The sequence below is a fragment of the Balaenoptera physalus genome, assembly GCF_965194825.1.
Source record: "Balaenoptera physalus genome assembly, chromosome: 4".
Taxonomy (NCBI): Eukaryota; Metazoa; Chordata; class Mammalia; order Artiodactyla; family Balaenopteridae; genus Balaenoptera; species Balaenoptera physalus.
The window spans coordinates 11,317,485-11,340,160 of record NC_138891.1 but is presented as its reverse complement, the minus strand read 5'-3'; the positions used below and the strand labels follow the sequence as shown (position 1 = coordinate 11,340,160).

Sequence of the window (22,676 nt, the reverse complement as noted above, 5' to 3'; positions counted from 1 at the left end):
AATATCTTTAAATTTAATAAAATCTGACTATTGTTGAAAAATTTGTATCTCATGAGAAATAGAAAAAAATTATAAGCTTTTAATAAAATATATGAGGAAAAGAGAAAAATTGGGCAATTCTCCCCCAAACGTAATCAAAGAAACAGATCAGCTTACATAAGTCTCAGCAGCTGCATTTTACTCTAATTTCTGCTTACTTTCCAACCTCAAACAGCCTAAATGTTCAGAATAATAAAACACCATGCTACTCTAAGTGGAGCAATTAGAACATTCATGCTTTTGTACACCAGTAGTATGAAAACTTTGGTCCCAGGACCCCAGGTTCCCAAGACTCTTTGGGAGGGGGTGCTCACATAGTTAAAACTGTTTTCCCAATTACACTAAAATATTATCTTTTCTTTTTTCACTCATATTCTCTTCCAGATATAAAGCAGAGTTTTTCAGAGGTCAACAAGCAAGTGATATCACAACAGACTCAGTACAGAAGCAGATATAGGAATCCAGCTGTCTTCTAATAAGTTAGACATTATGACATTTAAAAACACATAAAACTGGGCTTCTCTGGTGGTGCAGTGGTTAAGAATCTGCGTGCCAATGCAGGAGACACGAGTTTGAGCCCTGGTCCGGGAAGATCCCACATGCCACAGAGCAACTAAGCTTGTGTGCCACAACTACTGAGCCTGTGCTCTCAACTAGAGGAAGCCCGCCTGCAGGAACAAAGACCCAATGCAGCTAAAAATAAATTAATTAACTAGTTAATTAATTTTTTTTAATGTGTAAGAATAGCCAAAAAAAAATTTTTTTAAATCCGTAAAACAATGCCACTCTTCTCACTAAAATGTTTTGTTTTGGAAAATATAGTTATTTTTCATACTGGAATATGTCATTTATGTTATGGGTTTATTTTTGTTATTTTGAAATAAAATAAATAATTTTAAATTATTTCAGATTTAATTTCTAATATGGTAAATTCCAGTCCCCAAGCTAACAATTCTCTCAACAATACACACTGTTCTCCATCGCCAGTCACATGATAGATAACTTTTCCTCGCCCAGGGATGTATTCAGGGTTATATACAAACCATCAGTGGGTAACCATAACTCCATCACCTTTTTAGCCACTCAGGATGGCATCTAGTGATCTTGTAAGAATGGCCTTGGTTCTCTTTATTTTGTTAGGCCATTTACAGACATGACTGCCTCATTAATAGTAACAAATTACCTGTGATTTAGCTCACGTTTAACAACTAATATTACATACATTCACATTAGACCACATTTTCAGTTATCTCAAATTCACTGATTAAAAAACCAAATGACCATACTTCATCATTAAACATCTTCTAGAGATTATATGTTTACAAACCTTATCTACCTGACATTTGTTATAATAAATGGTTATTTTTATATAGATATTTTAAGTCCATTTAAAATGGCATAGATGAGAAAAAATTTCATGGCTTAAGTGCCATTAAGTATGACTACTATTTGACCCATTTTACCACTTTCCTTTAAAGAAAGAAATAAGATTCAGTACTTACATGACTACCTTCTTCACCAGGATGACCAGGTAACCCATCAGAACCCCTCTCTCCCTGAGAAGAGAAGAAATCAAAATAAATAACTCAGACTCCAAATCCTTCATTTCTCAAATCTACATGAAATAAAAATTTTTACTAATAGACACCCTTGTCTCACTGAGTTGACATTTTATTGAGAATCTACTAAATGTCAAACATAACGCACAGAAACATAGAAACAAATACTCTTGGCCTGTCTTAAAGTGAAAACTTGAATACCTGTTTGTCTTTATAGCCCAGTATATCAACCTAATTTTATTTTTCTAAAATACCTTTTTAAGCCATTCCATCGTGAAAATCCAAGCCAAAACTAGTTTCTAGTTAAATGTTTGAGGAAAACTTTTACTTTAAAGAGGGCTTTGAACTGTTTTTACAAAACATTAGTAAACAAAGGTGTTACAGCCCATATTACTTATGAGAAATGGTTATTTATTTCTGTATGACCCAGCTGCTTAGTCTCTCTCTCCCTCTCTTTTTTTTTTTTTACTCTTTTTAGATATCTAAACACACAAACCATTTCCTCTCACGGAAGTTTGGCTTGCCATTTTATAGCCAGAGGTGTTTATTTAGTCTAAAAACCAGTCAGTAAAATATGGGAGCTATCATCTATTTGTAACTAACAAAGATAAAAGTAATACAACCAAGCATTGAATTCTAACAGACAGAGTAGAGAAATCAAGAATTCAAGACACACCTATCTTTGGCCTTAGAGGCATAGTCTTTTTTTTTTTTTTTTTTTTTTTTGGCTGTGTTGGGTCTTCGTTTCTGTGCGAGGGCTTTCTCTAGTTGTGGCAAGCAGGGGCCACTCTTCATCGCAGTGCGCGGGCCTCTCACTATCGCGGCCTCTCTTGTTGTGGAGCACAGGCTCCAGACGCGCAGGCTCAGTAATTGTGGCTCACGGGCCCAGTTGCTCCGCGGCATGTGGGATCTTCCCACACCAGGGCTCAAACCCGTGTCCCCTGCATTTTCAGGCAGACTCCCAACCACTGCGCCACCAGGGAAGTCCCAGAGGCATAGTCTTTGAGTTGTTTAAAAAAAAAAAAAAAGTCAAGAGCTTCCCAAGCTTGATTTTCTGACCCTCCAATCCCATATTTAAGAATAACAAGAGGGGAAAAAATCTAGTGCAAAGGCATGATTACAATTTATTTTTCAAAAAGTAATTATACACTGTTCTAAATTAAGATTGATCTGCAAAGTCAGCAAGAGCTCATTCCAACCATCTCATGGAAAACCTTACAAAAAAAGAATATAAAAGCCAATGGGTTTAATTCAACCTTACCGGTGGATCTGTGATTATCCACCCATCCTAAAGCTATAGTCCCACGAGAATGGAACCTTGTATCCCTGGGTATCTGAGCCATTTCTAATGAGATAGTCTCCCTTAAAACTATGAAGTAGTTATTTTCCTATCACTTAACCCTAGAGTTAACAGAGAGATGCAAATTAACCACCAGTAAACCAGTGACTGTATCTATCCTCAGAGTTTAATGCTATAAAATAGAATATTAGATCAGAGGGGAAGAGGCTTTGAGTACCATAAAGAAAATAGATGTTAGACAAGTGACAATTTTGTGGACAAATGAACACTTCTGTGCAGTGGTAGAATCTGTGAAAGTATCAAATAAATGTAAGTAGACAGAATAATATAGTGGAAAGAATGTGAGCCCTGGAGTCAGGCAGACATAAGAACTTAAATCCCAAAATGCCTTTTTGTAACTGTGCAACTTTGGGAAAGTGGTGTTCCCTCTCTGACCCTCAATTTCACACCTGTAAAAGAGGTTTGTTAAGAGGATAGAATTAGAAAAGGGGTGTTAAAGACATAACGCAGGCCTGGTGTGCAGTGAATACGAAGTCTCTCCCCTCCCCCATACACACCCAACAAGTACTCACCTTCCTCCCTGGGCTCCCACCATCACCTCTGTGCCCGTCTTCTCCAAAGCACTTTGCATACATATTGCAACATCTTCTTTCTACAATTGTGTCCTGAAAACAGAATCCATGCCACATAATGATTTTTTTCATCTGTATTAACCTACGTCACATTACACACTAAAGAAACAATTCCCTCAAGTTTTTAAAAACTATTAGAATGGGGCTTCTCTGGTGGTGCAGTGGTTAAGAATCTGCCTGCCAGTGCAGGGGACACAGGTTCAATCCCTGGTCTGGGAAGATCCCACATGCCGCGGAGCAACTAAGCCCATGTGCCACAACTACTGAGCCCACGAGCCCCAACTACTGAAGCCCGCGTGCCTAAAGCCCGTACTCCACAACAAGAGAAGACACCACAATGAGAAACCTATGCACCACAATGAAGAGTAACCCCCGCTCATCGCAACTAGGGAAATCACACATGCAACAATGAAGACTCAACGCAGCCAAAAATAAATAAAATAAAATAAATACGTTTAAAAAAATAAAAAAATTTTTTTTAATTAAAAATATTAGAATGAATAGACCTAGTAAAAGATGACACTAAAAAAATACACCTACAAGTTGCTTCAGTAAGATTCTTGGAAGAGATCGCTGTGTGATGCTCAGAAGCTGAGTGTATGCAAATCCTCTGCCAAATTCTAGCTCCTGGAGCTCCTCTAATTTATGGACACCCTCCAGGCCAACAGTCAGGAGTCTGGAGAATCCTTCAAAAGAGCAACAGGTGGGCAATTTACTTGCATGTCTTTAAAATGGTCTGACTTGTTTTGGCCCCAGATAACCATCCATCATCCCCCCCTTCCTATATGCTCATCTGTCTTATCTCAAACAGCATTTGTATTAAAATCAAAACCAGCTGATTGCATGCCATCTTGAGGAATTGGTTTGATACCTTTCAATCCCAGCAGCTAAAAGGTAAACAGTTAGGTGGAACCAGAAAGGACTCTCAGAGCTCCCTCATAGCCCCTATTTTTCGTTTCACAGAGAGTTTTCCCCCGTTATTGTATTGTTACATCCTTTAACACACATTCTTGAAGTAGACTTGTGGTTTACTCTTAGAAACTGTGCCAGTGATTGTTCACAAATATTCTGGTTCGTCTACTTAAGGGCGCTGGATAGGACTTCACTTCTTTGGGAAAGTTATAAACTCTCATTAAACCTCAATTCCTTACCTGTAAAAATATTATCTATCTCGTGAAAGTTAGAACTCTCCATATGGCTTGCTCTGACCAATGAAATGTGAGCAGAAGTGACCCGGGTCACTCCCTGGGAGAAATGTTAAGAGGAGTGCACACTTTGCCCCATTTCCTTTCCCCATCACAGGAATAGACCCCCTCCTTCAGCCTGGGTTCTTGTGTGATGAGAATGAGGCATAGACGAATGGGCATGAGACACAAGATGGATACCATCTTGCTAGTTTAAGCCACCAAGATTTGAAGGTTGTTTGTCATTGCGCTTAGCCTCTCCTACTGATGCAGGCACTAAAAGGTCATCTGTATTTTTCCACAAAACAGAAAACATACGGACAAGAACACTTTTCAGACCTGGCTAGAAAGCATTGTAGAATTCAGAACAAATAAAACTGTTAATATTTTAAACACTAAATTCACACGCAGGCACACACACATCAGCTTTTTTGCTATTGTAAACAAGCTGCTTTAAAACCTTATGGTTAAAAGTTGTATACATATTCTTAATTATTCCTTAAAATAAATTCCTGGAAATGGAATTGCTGATCTAGCAGGTAGGCAAAGTTTGCAGTCCTTTGTCTTATACTCCCAATTCCCTTCCAGAGAAGTTGCAAAATTTTAAACTTCCATTGGCAATCTATGCACTAAATTCAGTTGAAAGCAAGTTGTCACAAAAATATTCCATTTAATGCAATACCTATTAAAATACCCATGACATTTTTCACAGAACTAGAACAAATAATCCTAAATTTTATATGGAACCACAAAAGACCCTGATTTGCCAAAGCAATCTTGAGAAAAAAAAGAACAAAGCTAAAGGTACCACGCTCCCTAACTTGAGACAATACTACAGAATTACAGTCATCAAAACAGACACATACTGGCACAAAAACAGACGCATAGATCAATGGTACGGAATAGAGAGCCCAGAAATAAACCCACATACTTGTGGTCAATTAGTCTATGGCAAAAGAGGCAAGACTAGCCAATGGAGAAAAGACAGTTTCTTCAATAAGTGATGCTAGGAAAACTGAACATGTAAAAGAATTAAATTAGAACACTTTCTCACACTATATACAAAAATAAACTCAAAATGGATAAAATACCCAAATAGAAAACCAGAAACCATAAAACTCCTAGAAGAAAACATAAGCAGAACACTCTTTGACGTAAATCGTAGTGTTATTTATTTATTTATTTTTTGGATCTGTCTCCTAAGGCAAAGGAAACAAAAGCAAAAATAAAGAAATTGGACTTAACAGCAAAGGAAACCATCAACAAAATGAAAAAACAACCCATGGAATGGGAGAAGATATTTGCAAATGATATGACTAATAAGGGGTTAATAACAAAAATATATAAACAGCTCATACAACTCAATATCAAAAAAACAAATAACCCAATTAAGAAATGGGGAGAAGACCTAACAGATATTTTTCCAAAAAAGACATACAGATAACCAACAGGCACATGAAAAGATGCTCAACATCACTAATCATCAGAGAAATGCAAATCAAAACCATAATGAGATAGCACCTCACACCTGTCCGAATGTCTATCATCAAAAGGTCTACAAATAACAAATGTTGGCAGGATATGGAGAATAGGGAACCCTCCTACACTGTCGGTGGGAATGTAAATTGGTGAAGCCACTATGGAAAACAGTGTGGAGTTTCCTCAAAAAACTAAAAATAGAACTACCGTATGATCCAGCAGTTCCACTTCTGGGTATATATCCAAAGAAAACAAAAACACTAATTCAAAAAGATACATTCACCCCCAATGTTCATGGCAGCATTATTTACAATAGCCAAGATATGGAAGCAACATAAACGTCCATCCATAGATGAATGGATCAAGAAGATGTGGTATATACAGTTGACTCTTGAACAACATGGGTTTGAACTGCATGAGTCCAGTTATACACAGATTTTTTTCAATAAATAAGTATTATAGTACTACATGATGCGTGGCTGGTTGAATCCATGGATTCTACTGTGGATTGAATTGTGGCTACAGAGGGCCAAGTATAAAGTTATATGTGGATTTTCAGCTGCACAGAGGGTTGGTGCCCCTAACCTCTGGGTTGTTCAAGAGTCAACTGTATATAAAAGGGCATATTACTCAGCCATAAAGAAGAATGAAATCTTGCCATCTGTAATAACATGGATGGACCTGGAGAGTATTATGCTTAGTGAAGTAAGTCTTACAGAGAAAGACAAATACTTTAGTTTATCACTTATATGTAGAACCTAAGAAACAAAGCAAACAAATGAATATAACAAAAGAGAAACAGACTCACAGATCTAGAGAACAGACTAGTGGTTACAATGGGGAGAGGGGGGGTGGCAAGACAGGGGTAGGGGATTAAGAAAACTCCCACGTATAAAATAAATAGGCTACCAGGATATATCGCACAGCACAGGGAATATAGCCAATATTGTATAATGTCTTTAAATGGAGTACAATCTCTAAAAATATTGAGTCACTATGTTGGACAACTGAAACTAATATAATAATATAAACCAACTATACTTCGATTATATGGATATATATGTACATATGTATGCAGCAGCCCTTGGAAATGGATAAAGAGGAACAATCAGGGAGCAAAGGAGGGAGGAAGGGCAGGGGGAAAAGTAAGGCCTATCTTTGGGGTGATTTTAGTTTAGGAAAAAAAGACAAATGGACCCCTAGGTAGCCTAAAAGAGCAGAGAGCACCCACTCCCCAGGAAGTAGGAGTTGCCCCTGCAACCCTCCAAAGCAGACACCAGGCTGGGAATTGGTCAGTCCTATCTCACTCAGAGCGACCCTTGGTCAGTGTCAGGGATGTGGGACCCTGGGGTCTCTCAGCCCTGAATAGCCCCCAATTCATATGAAGAGGGAGACTGGGCATCAGCCTTGTGGGCACTGAGCTCCCACTACCTGGGTTAGCATAGGAGGCTTATAGATTCCAGTGCCATCTGGAAATCTGAAAGCCTATCTCAGCCCCTGTAGGAGGAACAAGGCCCACGTGGGGCAATGCCCTGCAGTTAAATTTGCTGCAGAGAAGCTCGGATATTTCCTTCAGTCTCTCTAAATCCTCATCCAGTCCATCTGTAAACACTAAAAGGACCTGTTATTTATGAGAGAGAGGGAGGTGGGGAAGGAGGAGGAAGGGAAGGAAGCGGGGGAAAGACAATGGAGAAGATGGATGCTGTAAATTGCACATTTCTTTAAAAAAGCAAGGGCAAGCTTAGCTCTTCTAGCTGTACCCAGCCTTTCACTCTGTTCTCTTCTGTTTTACCCATTCATCTGTTTGTTACTTTATTACACCTTCACTTATACCTCAAAGTCCTCCCACAAATACACACGTCCCCCACACACAAAATAAGAATTTGAACAAACTTAATGCGTTCACTAAAAAATATCTCCCCCAAATTGTCTTACAATATTCATCTTTATCAATGCAAAACTCTCAAAATTTTAATGCATTTTCTACAATTAAACAATTTAATTTTAATTAACAATTAAAATATGTTACCTTTACTCATAGAAAACTTTAACTTAAAACGTGAATTACATTTTTCAAGAAATAAATCCATCGTATGCAGGAATGAAAGAAAAACTCTGGGATACCAGGAAGGGAGGAGGGGGGCTGTGCTAGGGAGCCTTTAACTGTAACTAAAGATGGTTCAAGGGGCTGATTAGAAGAATAATGGGTCCTACTCTACATGACAATGTGTGACCAAAGGAACTAATATCTTCCAAGTTGTCTTTGGAATGAATTTATGCCATGGAAGAATCTGGATCACTAAACTGTGGGCAACTTGAGGGCAGGGACTTTATCATTTTATCACTACTGGCATTCAGCACAGAGCCTCTAGGGCTTAGTAATTATTTGTTGATTGAATGAAAACAATCTCTTCTTGGTCTTTACTGAGTAAGAGAACGGAGTTCCTCAATGTAAGCTCTCCAGTGAAGAACAGTTTAGTTGGTCTCAGTCGCAAAAGCCTTATCCCTCCACCCCTGCCTAATGGTTCCATAACATGGGTTCTCAGCATTTATTACCTTCACTTTGGCAGAAGAGAGATGGATAGCACTGTCTCCCAGGGACTGCAAAAAATCCACATCCATATGGTTGCTACTGGCAGCCTGATGAATCAAGAACTTCTGAATGGTCTCATCACTGTACTTTTCAAAACCTAAGTCAAAGATAAGCTGGCCCTTTGAGCCAGGAACCAGGTAGCAGAGCACTACGTTGGTCTGACCAGGGACACCACAGCTGATGTTGGAAAGCATGACCAGCTCCTGCATCAGCTCTGGCAGTAACCCTTGAAGCCTCTGCTGAACCTGCCTCGTGGGAGTGGAGAGATCAATTCCTACAGACAAATCTACGTTGCATCCTTTGAAGGTGCAGGAGAAGGAAATCAAATTAGTCATCTATAGATGCATGACCCAGCCCAGAAGATATCAGCCAAGCCAGTCCTGCAAGAAGACCCTCCAGCCGACCCACAGAAGTGTAAGCTAAATAATGGTGTGATAGAAGAAATTTTCACATATTGAGATACGGGGAAGTCTTTCTGGCTTATACATGAGTTAACTTGAATTTTATGCTAACAAAAATAGCCAGTTTGTGGCCTATCAAACATACATTGTACATCTGCTTTAATTATTAGAGAAAAGGACACAAAAGTAAAGAACGTCCATATTAAAAATAAAGATTGAATGCCTCTTTTCCTGAGATGCCAATGCTGGTCCTCCTTTGATGATAAGGCTCCCTTCCCAGGTGCCAAGGCCATGCTGACTTGCTGTTTACTTGCTGGACTGTTCTTTTTTTGAAACCTTGAAGAAATGTAACCCTGACTTGTTTAATATTCTTTGTTCTGACAAGATATAAAACTGTGCTGAAAACCCTAGTTCTCTAAAGCAGTTTCTCAGAGTCATCAGGGAAGTGGGCTTCCAGGCTAGTCCTCGGTTTGACACAAATAAAACTCTTTTCTATTCTTGATTGTTTATTGATTATTTTCATCAACAGGTCTTTGTTATTTAATTTGGGGGATGGCTTGTTACACAGCAAAAGCTAACTGATACATATATACTGTTTCATACCTCTATGCCTCTTCAGGTCCTATTCCTTCTAGCTGAAGTGTCCTTTCCCATCCCCTCCACCCCGACCTGGTTAACTCATACATGTCCTTCAAGCTGCAATTCAAGTGACCCCCTCCCTAAAGTCTCTGTGACTCATGTCCCCAGGTTCTCAAGTTGAGTTATTAAATGCCCCTGCATATCCATTGTTACTTTACTTGAACTTATCTCTCTCTGAACAAACATTCCCTCATAGTAGAGACTATGTCATCTTACTTTCCCAGTGTCTAACACACAAGCTCATTAAATGTTTGCCAAATGGATGAAGACAAAAATATGAATAAGCCTTGAGTCTCTTTCAACACAAGCTATACTATTTCCTTCTCTCCTGGAATTTTCCTCATCACCCATGCATATATCTTATTTCAGAGCAGCATATTAGAAAAGATCAAGACTGATAATCACTCTCAATTTTTTGTTTCTTCTACCTGAAAATATTTAAGCCCTCCTAGAAGAGGGTAGCTAGAATTGGAAGGCCCATTGATCTTTCAGGCTATACCCAGCCACTCATAATAAGACCATCCACAAAATTCCACTGAGGAGGTAAAAGTTGATGGTTACAAATGCACCTGGATTAGAATTTGGGTGAAAAACTTTAAATGTAATTTACAACCACAAAAGCGCTGCTATTATTAACTACTTCTGGACAACCAGCATAACTTGGGATTGTCAGGGCAAGCCAGGACATGTAGATATTTTCTCCTTAGATCAGCACACACTGGAGTATTTGGCCCAGAATCAATAAAAAACAAAGCTGCAGGTTTGGGGGGGAGGGGATTTTTGAGGAAAATTAATAAATACTGGAACCTCCACAGGGAAAAGAGTCATAAACGGTGGCTTAAAGTTTCTCAAGGACCTGAGATCCAGGGCTGACCCATGGAGTTTTCAATCCCCTAAATATCACACTCCGTGCTAGCTGGCCAGATATGTTTCTGGAACTGAAAAGACAGAAAATGCTTTCCTCCCTTCCTTCCATATAAAACATTTTGGTTTTGTTTTGACTTTTAAGTCTCCAATTGAAATTCACCATAAGGAGTTTTCACAGATGTAAATCTCATTTCTATATCAGATCTAAATTCAGAAAAAAGGAATTTCTGAGTATGGTATATTATTCCAACATTTCTAATTTACATTTTCCCCAGGAACATTTTCAGTTGGCTTTATCCGGTAATTCAAGGAGCATTTTCTTTCCCTGTTAATGGAGAGGGTTGAACCTCGCCAGATAACCTCTAAGGTCTGTTTGATTCAGTTTTATGATTCTAGAATTCTAGAATTAATTAGGTTTTAGCCATTATTAAAGTACCAGCTAAGACAGAGTTGAAGATAAATATAAATCCTAATTTACTACATGGTTCAAAATGACCTGAGAAGAGAAGCTGGAATCCTGTATCTCTTGTCTTCCCCAGGATAATCACCAGGTGCATATAAAAAAAATGGAACAAACAAAAAAATAGGACTTTGATTCCTAAAGAATTGAACTGCTTAAGGACATTCAATAATCCATGTTTATTTTAAAAAAATAATTCAACACATGCACGCTTTTCAATTAATTTCTGAATTCACCAAAGGCACTGCAAAGTAGTGATATTCTTTAGGTAGTAGAATCAAAAATATTAATTTCATACTCTAAAAAAACTGGCTCTGGCTTTTGACACCAAACTGCTGGGAAGTTCATACCCTACCTCCATTATTTCCCATCTGTGCTTCTTAACCTCTCTCTTGTTTTTCTCACCTGGAAATTGAGTATCATAATAATAGCATCTGCTTCACATGGGGTTGATGTAGGAATATTGGGCTTTATGGGTTTCATTATATATTCTTCCATATGATTCTATACTATATACTATACTTTATTGTACCATACTATACTTTACTATGCATTACTATACCATTCTATGGCATTGTATGCTATTCTATACTATACTATACCATATTATACTATATTATCCTTTTCTATCTTATGCTCTACTTCATTATGCCATACTATACTATACTATACTATACTATACTATACTATACTATACTATACCATACCATACAACCCTCCTACTCAAAGTGACTTGAAGACCAGCAAGATCAGAATCACCTGAGATCTTGTTAGAAATGCAGAATCCCACCCCAACCTACTGAACCAGAAACTGCATTTTTACAAGATCTCCAGGTGATTCAAATGCATGCTAAAGTTGAGAGACCCTGTTGTGCTCTACTATACTGTACCAAAAGGCAATATAGAACAGTATTTAGTACGCAGACTCTAGAACCAGACTGCCTCAAGTTCACATCCCATCTCTGCTATTTACTTAGGCCAAATAACCTGATTTTGCTGTGCCGTGGTTTCCTCATTTGTAAAATAGTATCTATTTATTAATAGGGTTATGTGACGATGCAATGTTCTAACCTATGGAAGCCCTCAAAACAGGCCCTGCACAAAAAACACCATCTACAATGGAATACTACACAGCCATGAAAATGAATGAAATAATGCCATTTGCAAGCAACATGGATGGACCTAGCGATTATCATACTAAGTGAAGTAAGTCAGAAAGAGAAAGACAAACACCATACAATATCACTTATATGTGGAATCTAAAATATGACATAAATGAACTTATCTACAAAAGAGAAACAGACTCACAGACATAGAGAACAGACTTGTGGTTGCCAAGGGGGAGAGGGTTGGGAGAGGGATGGATTGGGAGTTTGGGACTAGTAGATGAAAACTAGTATATATAGAATGGATAAACAACAAAGTCCTACTGTGTAGCACAGGGAACTATATTCAATATCCTGTGATAAACCATAATGGAAAAGAATTTGAGAAGGAATATATACATACATATATATATGTATATAACTGAATCACTTTGCTGTACAGCAAAAATTAACACAATGTTATAAATCAACTATACTTCAATAAAACAAATTTTAAGAAAAAGATTCCCCAGGGCAAGGCTAGAAGGATTAGTTTTATTTTATTAAGAGAGCCAACCGTGTCCCTGACACCTACCATGGGCTTGTAGCTCAAATAATAAGCCCTCTGTCACTCACCTTGTGGAATGCAGACCTGGTAAAGAATTTTCTTCTCCAGGTTTAGCAGGGACTCAAATTTTTCTTCATAGTACACTTTGCTCTGGTCATTAGTGATCTCCAAAAGCTGAGAGTATTTGGCTTCTCCTACCCCAATGGCAAAAACAATTATGTTTCTGTCCCTAGGGGCCTTGGCTGGTATGGCTATATTGTCCCGGGCGACCCCATCGGTGATCACAATCAAATACTGATGGACACTGGGCCTCCCTCCTCTTGAACTACCAAAAAAAGGCAGAGTGAAGTTCAGGGCTTTCCCAGTGTAGGTGCCGTCGTTGATTTGCTTAACGTCCAAGATGGTTCTGTGAATGTCCACATTTGAGGAGTATCGGTTGAGCCTGAATTCTTCCTGGGGGTTTGAGCTGAACTGCAGAAGGCCAATCTGAATTTCATCAGCACTGATATTAGATTGGTTGACCATTCGCTTCATGAATCACTTCATCTTTTCAAAGTCTTTCGGGGAGATGTATTCTGAAGCATCCATCAGGAAGATAATGTCAGCTTTCCTATTTTTACAGGCTAGGGGAAAAAAGAAGCAGAACAGAACATTTACTCAGAGTCTGAAACCAATTAATTACAAATCCCCAGGGAGAGTCTGGGGTGACATCTACACAACATGAAAATATTTTTAAAGGGGGTGAAGAGGAAGTCAAGGAAATAAATTTCTGTGACCCAGCACAAACCAGTCTCAAAATAAGACACAGCTGTATGATAAAGATATAAAATTTGACCGGCTTTGTTCATTCTAGGTCATGGTCACTCTGTGTCCAATACTCACTTTTGGACCAGTGAATCCACACTTCCAGAATGAAGTCTGTTCAAATAGATTAGACAAATATACTTGGGGAGAGAGAGAGAGATTGAAAAAAAAGTTCTTACTCTCCGAGGAGCAAATGCTCTGTACCACTTCTTGTTGGATGGCCTTCAAGGAATCAAAATCATTCACGAAAAACATCCTGTCTTCAGCTATCTCCTGAAGCTCAATAGTATTAGCATCTCTGACTCTAATAGCATAAATGGTGACTCTATCTCCCCTCAACGCTTCCACAACCTCGGCCACCGGGTCCATAGATTTGCCATCAGTGATGATGATGAGATACCAAGGCACGTTGCTGCGAGCAGTGTCTGCAAAAACCTGCATCATGCTACCCAAGGCCTGACCTGTCATGATGCCACCTCCATTCTGCTGGATGCCATCAATGGCCACCTTCAGCCCCGCCACGGTGGCATGCTGGCTGAGGGTAAACTGACTACTGATTTCGTCTGAGTACTGAAAGACTCCAAACTGTACTCTGTCGGGCCCGATATGGAACATCTTTATCACCTCATTCATGAACATCTTCATTTCGAGAAAATCGTTTTGGTGGATGCTGTCAGATCCATCAATAAGGAAGTAAATGCCTACCTTCTCGATATACACACAGCCTAGGTAGAAAGAAGAAGCAGCAAGCCACCAGAACAGCGTGTGAGATGGTGCGTAGCAAGGCTGTGGATCCCGATTCCCACACCCCCTCAGCCCTCATTGCTCCCTTTCTTCTGACAGCACCTGAGACTCTGCCTACGGGTGTTCTTGGGCCAGGAGCACGGTCATCCCATACACTAGGCAGGCCAGGGAGTGAGTCAGAGCAGCCAGCAGCCCGTGATTGACAGGGGTAATGGATAAATACCCTAGCGCCCTCGACCTTTGGGTGGGACAACTCTGAGGAGAGCTCAACACAGTCTCCCTGTGTCCCCTGCAGAGCCGAGCCCCAGGTGCCTCCAGCGATAGCATGCTCACTAGCTCAGCCTGTAAAGGCTGCCTCCTATTCCTCTCCTTTCCCCACACCCTAACAGTGTCCCCTGTGCTCAGCTCCCAGATAAATGATTTGCTTCTATATCCTCGTCTCAGAGTCTGTTTCTGATGAACACCATTTAAGACATGAGGTAAACATTGCTTCTCAAATGTGGAAGTTGAGAACAAGCTGAAAGTAAAATATCAGAGCATATTTGAAGCTATGGATTGCCTCAGCATCCAATATTCCTGCTTCCCATGCAAGTTATACTTTTTAAATACACAGACGAGAGTACACTTTATGAAGTTTAATCTAATTAATTAAAATTAATATAAAACTTCCTGGTTTTTTTATTGAAGTATAGTTGATTTACAATGTTGTGTTAATTTCTGCTGTACAGCAAAGTGATTCAGTTATACATATATACATATATTCTTTTTCAGATTCTTTTCCATTATGATTTGTCACAGGATATCAAATATAGTTCCCTGTGCTATAGAGTAGGACCTCGTTGTTTACCCATTCTATATATACTAGTTGTCATTTGCTAATCCCAAACTCCCAATCCTTCCCTCCCCTTCCCCCTCCCCCCCTTGGCAACCACAAGTCTGTTCTCTATACCTGTGAGTTTGTAAAACTTTCTGTTTTAAATGAGCCTTACTTAAATGAATCACTTTGTGTTAAGGCCTAGACCCCAAAAGGCAAAATGGCTCTGCATTGAGATCCTGTCTCCACCACTTACTAGCATGCTTGCCGCACTGCATCTCAATTTACCAGTCTGTCAAACAAGAATCTTAACAGCTACTCAGTAAGCTTATTGTAAGGGTTAAATAAGATCATGGAAACCCAGCAGAGATGACTATTAAAAATTCACAGTTAAGATCACCCAGTGTAGGGACTTCCCTGGAGGTCCAGTGGTTAAGACTCTGAGCTTCCAGTGCAGGAGACATGGGTTCAATCCCTGGTCAGGGAACTAAGATCCCATGTGCCGTGTGGTACAGCCAAATAATTTTAAAAAAGAAAAAAAAGAAAAAATCACCCAGTGTTTTATTTTTGTCATGTAGCAGATTCCTCAAAAAGAATGAGACATAATTTTCTCCTCAATCCTTTCAGCCTTGTGTTATTAATCTCTGAATTCCCTTGACCCTGGGAAGAATCAAAAGCCTTTTCATGGTTCCTGGCCAAAAGGGAAGTGGTCTGGCTCGTGGGAGCTGGGCTCCCTTACTCAGGACATCATTTGGGAGGACCTTGGTCTAAGAAATAAGCGAGACATCCTTATACTAAAAAAGTATTTGTTGTTTATCTGAATCAAATTCAAATTTAACTGGGCATCATGTATTTTATCTGACAACCCTACCCTGGAGGGGTAGGCATAGGAAGGGTTGTGGCTTGAAAGTGTTTGTTGAGTGCTTGGAGAATGGAAGAGAAATTATGGAAAGAGAAAGCAGAAACCAGAACCTTGCTGGAACCAGAACCCACTGGTAACAGGTGGATGACTGGCCTGGGTCTGAAAAAAGGACCACCGTGCAGGGAGGGGCATCTCTGTAGCCAGCCCCATGCAACAGTGGCCCAAAGAGGCTCCCCTGCAGCTCAGGACTTTTGCACTGTCCACAGGAGCCAAGGGCCTTGAGTTCAGCCTGGCACTACACATTCTTGCCAAGCTTGGCAGACAGAAATTTTGGAGGAGAGAATATTTTTGACAGTCAGATGCTACTATGTATTGCACATGTATTACATACACAAACCGCTTAGCAGAGGGTCTGATGCATAGCAGATGACCAATAAGTGGCAGATATTATGATCATTATGATCACCCAGGGCAGAATTCTGGTGAAATTGTCCCAAATTCTAAGCTACCCTCACCCCCAAACACCCTGGACTTTGGGCTGATTTTCTTGATTCCAAGTTTCTTTTTAGCTGTTATGTAATCTGGGAAATAAATCAACTCTCAACTCTTTATACTGTTTGTGAATCAGAAGGAGGGAAAAGAAGGCATCTCTCTCTTTTCTATAGAATATAGGCAGGGGGTGCCCAAACCAGTGAAATTCATATTTAACGGTTTTGATCCTCATTCCCCAAATAGAGAAAGGGACTAAAAAATACAGGCCAAGGAGAAAGACAGGAATTTATTTAGATATTTTAAATCTCTAAGCCTCAGCACAAGTAATCAAGAAAATACAAGATCATTTAGTGATTGTCTCAAAAAAAAAAAAAAAAAAAAGCTCAGTGATTTTCCCCTGAATATATAATCACAGCCTTGAATTCTTAAGTTAATTATCTACATTTCACATTGCCACCTTCGTTCTATAATTGTGATTTGAATCTGAGAAACACTAACATGGACAAGAGTAGAGAGACAAACAGACAGACAGACACAAAGATATTTATAACAACCTAGAAGTGGCAAATTTGGGATTTAAAATTCAGGCAGTTTGAGTGCAGGGAACTGTATTCAATACCTTGTAATAACCTATAAGGGAAAAGAATCTGAAAAAGAATATATATATATATACATGTATATATATATATATGTATATATATATGTATGAATCACTTTGCTGTACACCTGAAATTAACACAACGTTGTAAATCAACTATACTTTAATTAAAAAATAAAGAAAAAAGAAAAAAATTCAGACGCATATACTTGACTGCTGTGTTTCTTTTGGTGTTTCTTTTAAACTGCACATACAGGAGGAGCTCACCTAACCAGCCTCTCCTTAAGTGGCTCACCAGATAACTGACGTTCTCCCTTCCCTCTGGAAGAATACTTCTGGAGAAGTGTTGCTCCCACAATACAATGACGAGGCCCCCCAGTTGAACACTCCACACTTCTGCTTCACTCAGTGGAAGATTAGGCCCACCGAGAGTGATGTGGGTGTGTCCCCAGCCTATTTACGGCTGATTTGTTATTATAATTACACAGCAAATCAAACACTGTGAAAATCAATAGGATATGAGTGGTAATTAAAGGGGTTTATCACATATATGAAAACCACGTTAACTGCTTAGGAAAGACCCAATAAAGGCAAGTTGTTTTAAAAGAAATTGTTGGTGTACTAGATAGCACCCACAAAAGATTGCATTTTTGAGATCATAAAAATCAATAAGGATTTCTGTACTCAGATTATTTCCAAAGTGGTTAAGTTCTCCTCCCACATGAAAGAAACTGAAACTGGAAATTATAGAAAATACACTATCAGATGATTAATGAAGAAAATACGTAGAACTCCAATCAGCAGGGCTTATATTCAAAGAAGCCTTGGCCCTACACAAAAGATTGGCAAATTAATGTTCATTTATTATGTTTTAAGCTGAAATTTTTAAATTCAAGAATTTAAAAATTGTGTCTTTTTAGCAATGATCTCCTGCTTTTAAGTGACGTAACATTTGATCAATCCATACTCAGATCCCTACGGCTTCTACTGTAAATATACATGTATTTTCATCCAATTCTTGTTAAAAGGAATGAGGGGTAAGACAGGAAGAGGCAGAAATGTCCACTTTTCACTTCATGTTCTGTACTGTTTGGCATCAAGATAAAATAAAGATTTTATAAGTTTTGTTTCTGTTTTGTAACGAATTGACTCCATAATCTTTTCTTGGATGGAGGGTAGAGGAGTTGGGTGAGTGGAGCAAAAGCAAAGATTAAAAAAAAAAAAATCAAATTTTTGGAAAAGGTGCTCCTACCTTCTTGTAGGGCAGAGCTCATCCCAGACACAGAAGCCCTTTTGCCCGAAATCTCAGGACAGAGCTTGTTCTTAATCTTGTTTCCCACAACACTGAGTTGCAAAAAAGATTCCAGGGGTATGACATGCTTCCAAGGAGGATATGATGCTATCTTTTCCAGGTTCATGCTCTCCAAGGCAAGCTGGGTACCCACTGCGTAGACAGTCACCCCCATTCTGCAGAGGAGGGAAGCCGGTCTGGACACAGTGTCCTGGGAGAAGCCTTCCATGATGACCACGCCTACCTGCTGCACACCTTGCTGGAACAGACTGTCCTTCTCCTGAATGAAAACCTCATTCCTTAGGAAATCCAAAGCAGCACCAGGAAGCAGCAGGAAGTCTTGGTCCTTCCTCCTCTTCTTCTGTAGGTTAATTTGTCCAGAAGCTCCAAGATCTTGGCTGGATTCTGAAATGTATCCAGAGAAAACTCAAGTCGTGGTTCCTCACTGTAAAAGACCACGCCAATTCGCACAACATCTGGATGAATACTTAGAGAGCTGATGGTGGTCTTTAAGAAATTGACAACATGTTGGAAATTCGATTGCTGAGCCCTGCTAAATTCCTCAATGAGGAACACCAAGTCAGCCGGGATAGCAGTTGGACACGCTATAAAAAAAACAAAAACAGAAAGAAGGGCTTTAGCATGAGAACAGAGGAATAAAGACAACAGTCCTTTTGTATACAAAAGTTGTATTATGCTATATTTTTATATACTATAATAATATATTTAGTATTACAAATTGTAATAATATATATTGTACTAACTTATATTCATGCTCATTAAAATTTAGTGGAAGCCTTTATGACCATCATTTGGCATGATGGTCAAAGAACATCATAGGGTTCAAAATTTTTCAAGTGAAAGTGTGCTCACATCACTTGTCAAATATGTAAATATATGAATATACACAAGAAAAGGCCTTAAGATCATTTTTCAATTCATCTAAGTCCATTAGGAGCATCTGCATCTTCCTTGACTAGTTTTTTCTTCATTTTTCTGGTTTCAGGAAACCCTGGGTCAAATTCTCTTTTCTAGGCCTGAAACCTTTTTGATTTAATAATTGTTCCTCTTTTGGTAAAAGATGGAAATAACAAATGGTGACTATTGTGCACCTTTCTCTGATAAATTTCATGTCATTTTTAACAGAGGCAACAGGAAATATTGCAAGTTCCTACGAAAAATCTTTGTCCAAAAATTGCACCAAATGGCTGCTTCATTTTGCTATGAAAGAACCATTCCTTTAACCTGCCTCACACAGAGGTTAATGGAGTTCTGACTGCATAAACTCCCTTCTGAGATCACTCCAGACCCCTCCTACCCAATTTAAGGCAGGGCCTGAAGTAGGGAAATCCACAGTGTCTGCATAACAAGAAGGTCCAAATCTACTTTGACATATGAAAATACAAATCTCCTTAGCAAAGAGCCAAAACCACATATGCAGAGGACTGAATCCAATGTGTAGACAACTGGATACTGTGAAACAAAGTTTAGAGAAGAGACTATAGGGGTGACAGAATAACCCTTTGACTTATCTTTGGTCTCCTGATGTCCTGAAATTTTCCATTTGGTCCTTTTTTTTATAAAGAATCAAAAATCAATCCTAGATTTAAAAAGAGGATGTTACCCCTGATTTTTCTAAGTCTGAAATGCCTTCTCTAGAAACTTCAAGCACCTTTGACTTCTCCCTTCCTTCACCTGCTGGTGCCAAGTGCTATCTTTCTCCTGTCAAGGTGTCTCCAAGATACATCCTGTTTCCTCATCATCAGAGCCACCATCAGGATTTACCCAGTCATCCTCCCTGTGTGGACAGATGACAGCTCAGCCTTAAGCAAGCTGTGGATGAGTCTTATGGAATCCATCCTGCCCACTGAAGGCTTTCTTAAAGGCCACTTTGGTGGTGTCATTTTTCCTGCTTAAAAGTCTATAGTCACTTCCCAGTGCCTTTGGGACCCGGTAATCAGGGTCCATCTTCCCTGATCCAATCTCATCCCTCACTCTTTTAACCCCCACCCCATTCCCAATTGGCTCCCTTTTTTCACTTTCTTCCCCTTCGTCCAGCCCATTCCCACTTCCACACCCTCACTCATGCTCTTCCCCTTACCAAGAGTGTCCTCCTCCTTTCTCCCTATATATTAAAATCATACCCATTATTGAGGGGCCAAAAAAGTTCTTCCTGGGTCAGGTTCTCCACTACACCCTCCTTTTGCTCTATTTCTACTTAATGTAGGGTTCATAGGTGCTTCTTTTTTCCTTATTATCTCTGCCTGGATTTTCCTCTTCTTGTCTCACATGTTGCCTCTAAAATCCCAAGGACTCTCAAGCTCTAGATGTTGAGAGGTCTGGGCAGAGCTATGATAGTTCAGAGAAAGGAGGGATTGATCACTTCTACTTGTGGGGATGCTCCAGCAAGAAGGTAACTTAAGAGCTGAAGGATAAAGTTTTGACTGTGGGCATTTTAGGCTGATGGTATAGTTTGTCCAAGAGCAGAGACAGAGGTGGAAAAGTATGACAGATACACAGCAAATAGTGAATAGTTCAGCTTGGCTCATGGTTAGAATGTATAAAGGGACTTAGCAGGAAATAAGACTCAGTTGTTCTCAACGAACAGTGGAACACAACCCCATGGGACATTAGGAAAGATATGGTGGTGTTTTGAATTGTGATAAGATTCAGGGATGCTACTGGAAGGGACCAGGGATGTTAAGCCCTCAACAATGTACAGGACAATCCTACATTATGAATTCTATCACCCAAAATGCCATTAGCCTCTCCCTTGAGCATCTTAAATGCGAACCCTAAGGAAGGACTTTATTTGATCTCTGAGGAGAAGACTGAATGCTCCTTCTTCTGGAAAAGGCATATAGTAACTTGGATTATTATTCAGAAATATTCACTCCCTACACCTCACTTCCATGAGAGGAACATACTTTCTTAACAGCACTAATGACGACATAGCCATATGATTTGCTTTTGCCAATGGAATGTTGGCAGATGATAAAGCAGAGGTTTGAAAAATGCTTTTGCAACTGGATTTTCTCTCTTACACCTCTGTAATTACCATGGAAAGGATATGCCCAGACTAGCCTAATGATCCCAGTAGGAAGGTGACATCTAAGGAGCAGAAGCAAAAGTAGATGAGCCAACCCTCAGCCAAATCCCAAATCTGTGAATAAGCCCAGGCAAGATCAGCAAAGCCCAATGAAGTTGAGCCCAATGAATATCAACTGACCCCCAGCAGATCTGTGAAAATAAATGATTCTTTTCAGCCACCGACTTTTTGGATGGCTTGTTATGCAGCATCCTTGTGACCATAGTTAACTAATACAAGGTATGTGCCTGAGGCAAACCCATGCCTCCTCCTCTTCCCCATCCAGTGGTGCTACTGTCCTAGAACTGAGGAACCTAGAATGCCCCCTTCTCTGTTCTTTCCCCAGACTTTCTTGTTATGCTGAGAACCTCACCCCACACAGTGGCTCAAACACCTAGGGACCAAACCTTACCTTCTATAGGCTCCATCTTGGCTTCGTTCTTCATCTCAAGCTGCCCAGTTCCTTGGATCACCCCACTCACATCCTGCATCACCTGTCTGACCCTGTCTTGTCCTTGCATCTCATATACAAGGGATGGGGTGCCCATCCCTGTAGTTCTCTCTTGTCAGAGTCTTGAACACCCACAGACATGACTTTCATGCCTTTCTCCCTCAATGTCTCTGCAGCCTCATGGACCTCATCCTCAGATTTGTCTGAGGTAATGACCACTGCATACTGGGGAATGCCCTGGAGAAACCAGCTTCCCGCTGCCTCCTGGAAGAAAGTCTGATAAAGGTATCGTAGAGCTTTGCCTGTCCTCCTGGAGCCTCCCCGAAGTACAAAGTGTTCATGGATGTGAGTCATCATCTCATCCTGGGTTTGTAAGTGTTGAACAAAAATTCAGTGTGACCTTGACCACCGTATCAAGCCAGCCCAATCTGGTACTTGTCTCTGCCAACATCCAGCATGCCAACCACTCTGGAGATGAAAGTCTGCATCCACTGGAAACTGGTCCATGATGTGTTCTGTGAGGTGTCAGTGAGAAAGACCACATCTGCATAATGCTGGGCAGAATCTGGAATTAGAGAAGGGTTGTGGGCGGGAGTACATCAAATTAAGATCTCTTGAAAATTGAATACAAGGATGGTTTTCTGTGGGGAATATAAGAGGGAGAGGTACTATATATGTAATGCTGCACATATTGTACTTTCATCTCCTCTGTGTAAAACTCTATCA

The 22,676-nt window shown here is 39.7% G+C and overlaps 1 protein-coding gene across 1 annotated transcript in view; it reads right to left on the bottom strand.

Moving 5' to 3' along the window:
• The window catches only part of LOC309659557 (collagen alpha-4(VI) chain-like), a 142,831-nt gene that overhangs the window by 109,381 nt on the left and 10,774 nt on the right, over nucleotides 1-22,676 (bottom strand). The window contains 16 exon segments of the mRNA XM_082459442.1: nucleotides 1,542-1,595; nucleotides 3,471-3,612; nucleotides 3,901-3,915; nucleotides 4,054-4,206; nucleotides 7,713-7,745; nucleotides 7,747-7,814; nucleotides 8,750-9,084; nucleotides 12,875-13,343; nucleotides 13,347-13,429; nucleotides 13,790-14,335; nucleotides 18,373-18,745; nucleotides 18,748-19,016; nucleotides 21,912-22,052; nucleotides 22,055-22,319; nucleotides 22,325-22,363; nucleotides 22,367-22,515. Of these exon segments, the coding sequence (XP_082315568.1) occupies nucleotides 1,542-1,595; nucleotides 3,471-3,612; nucleotides 3,901-3,915; nucleotides 4,054-4,206; nucleotides 7,713-7,745; nucleotides 7,747-7,814; nucleotides 8,750-9,084; nucleotides 12,875-13,343; nucleotides 13,347-13,429; nucleotides 13,790-14,335; nucleotides 18,373-18,745; nucleotides 18,748-19,016; nucleotides 21,912-22,052; nucleotides 22,055-22,319; nucleotides 22,325-22,363; nucleotides 22,367-22,515 (3,134 nt within the window).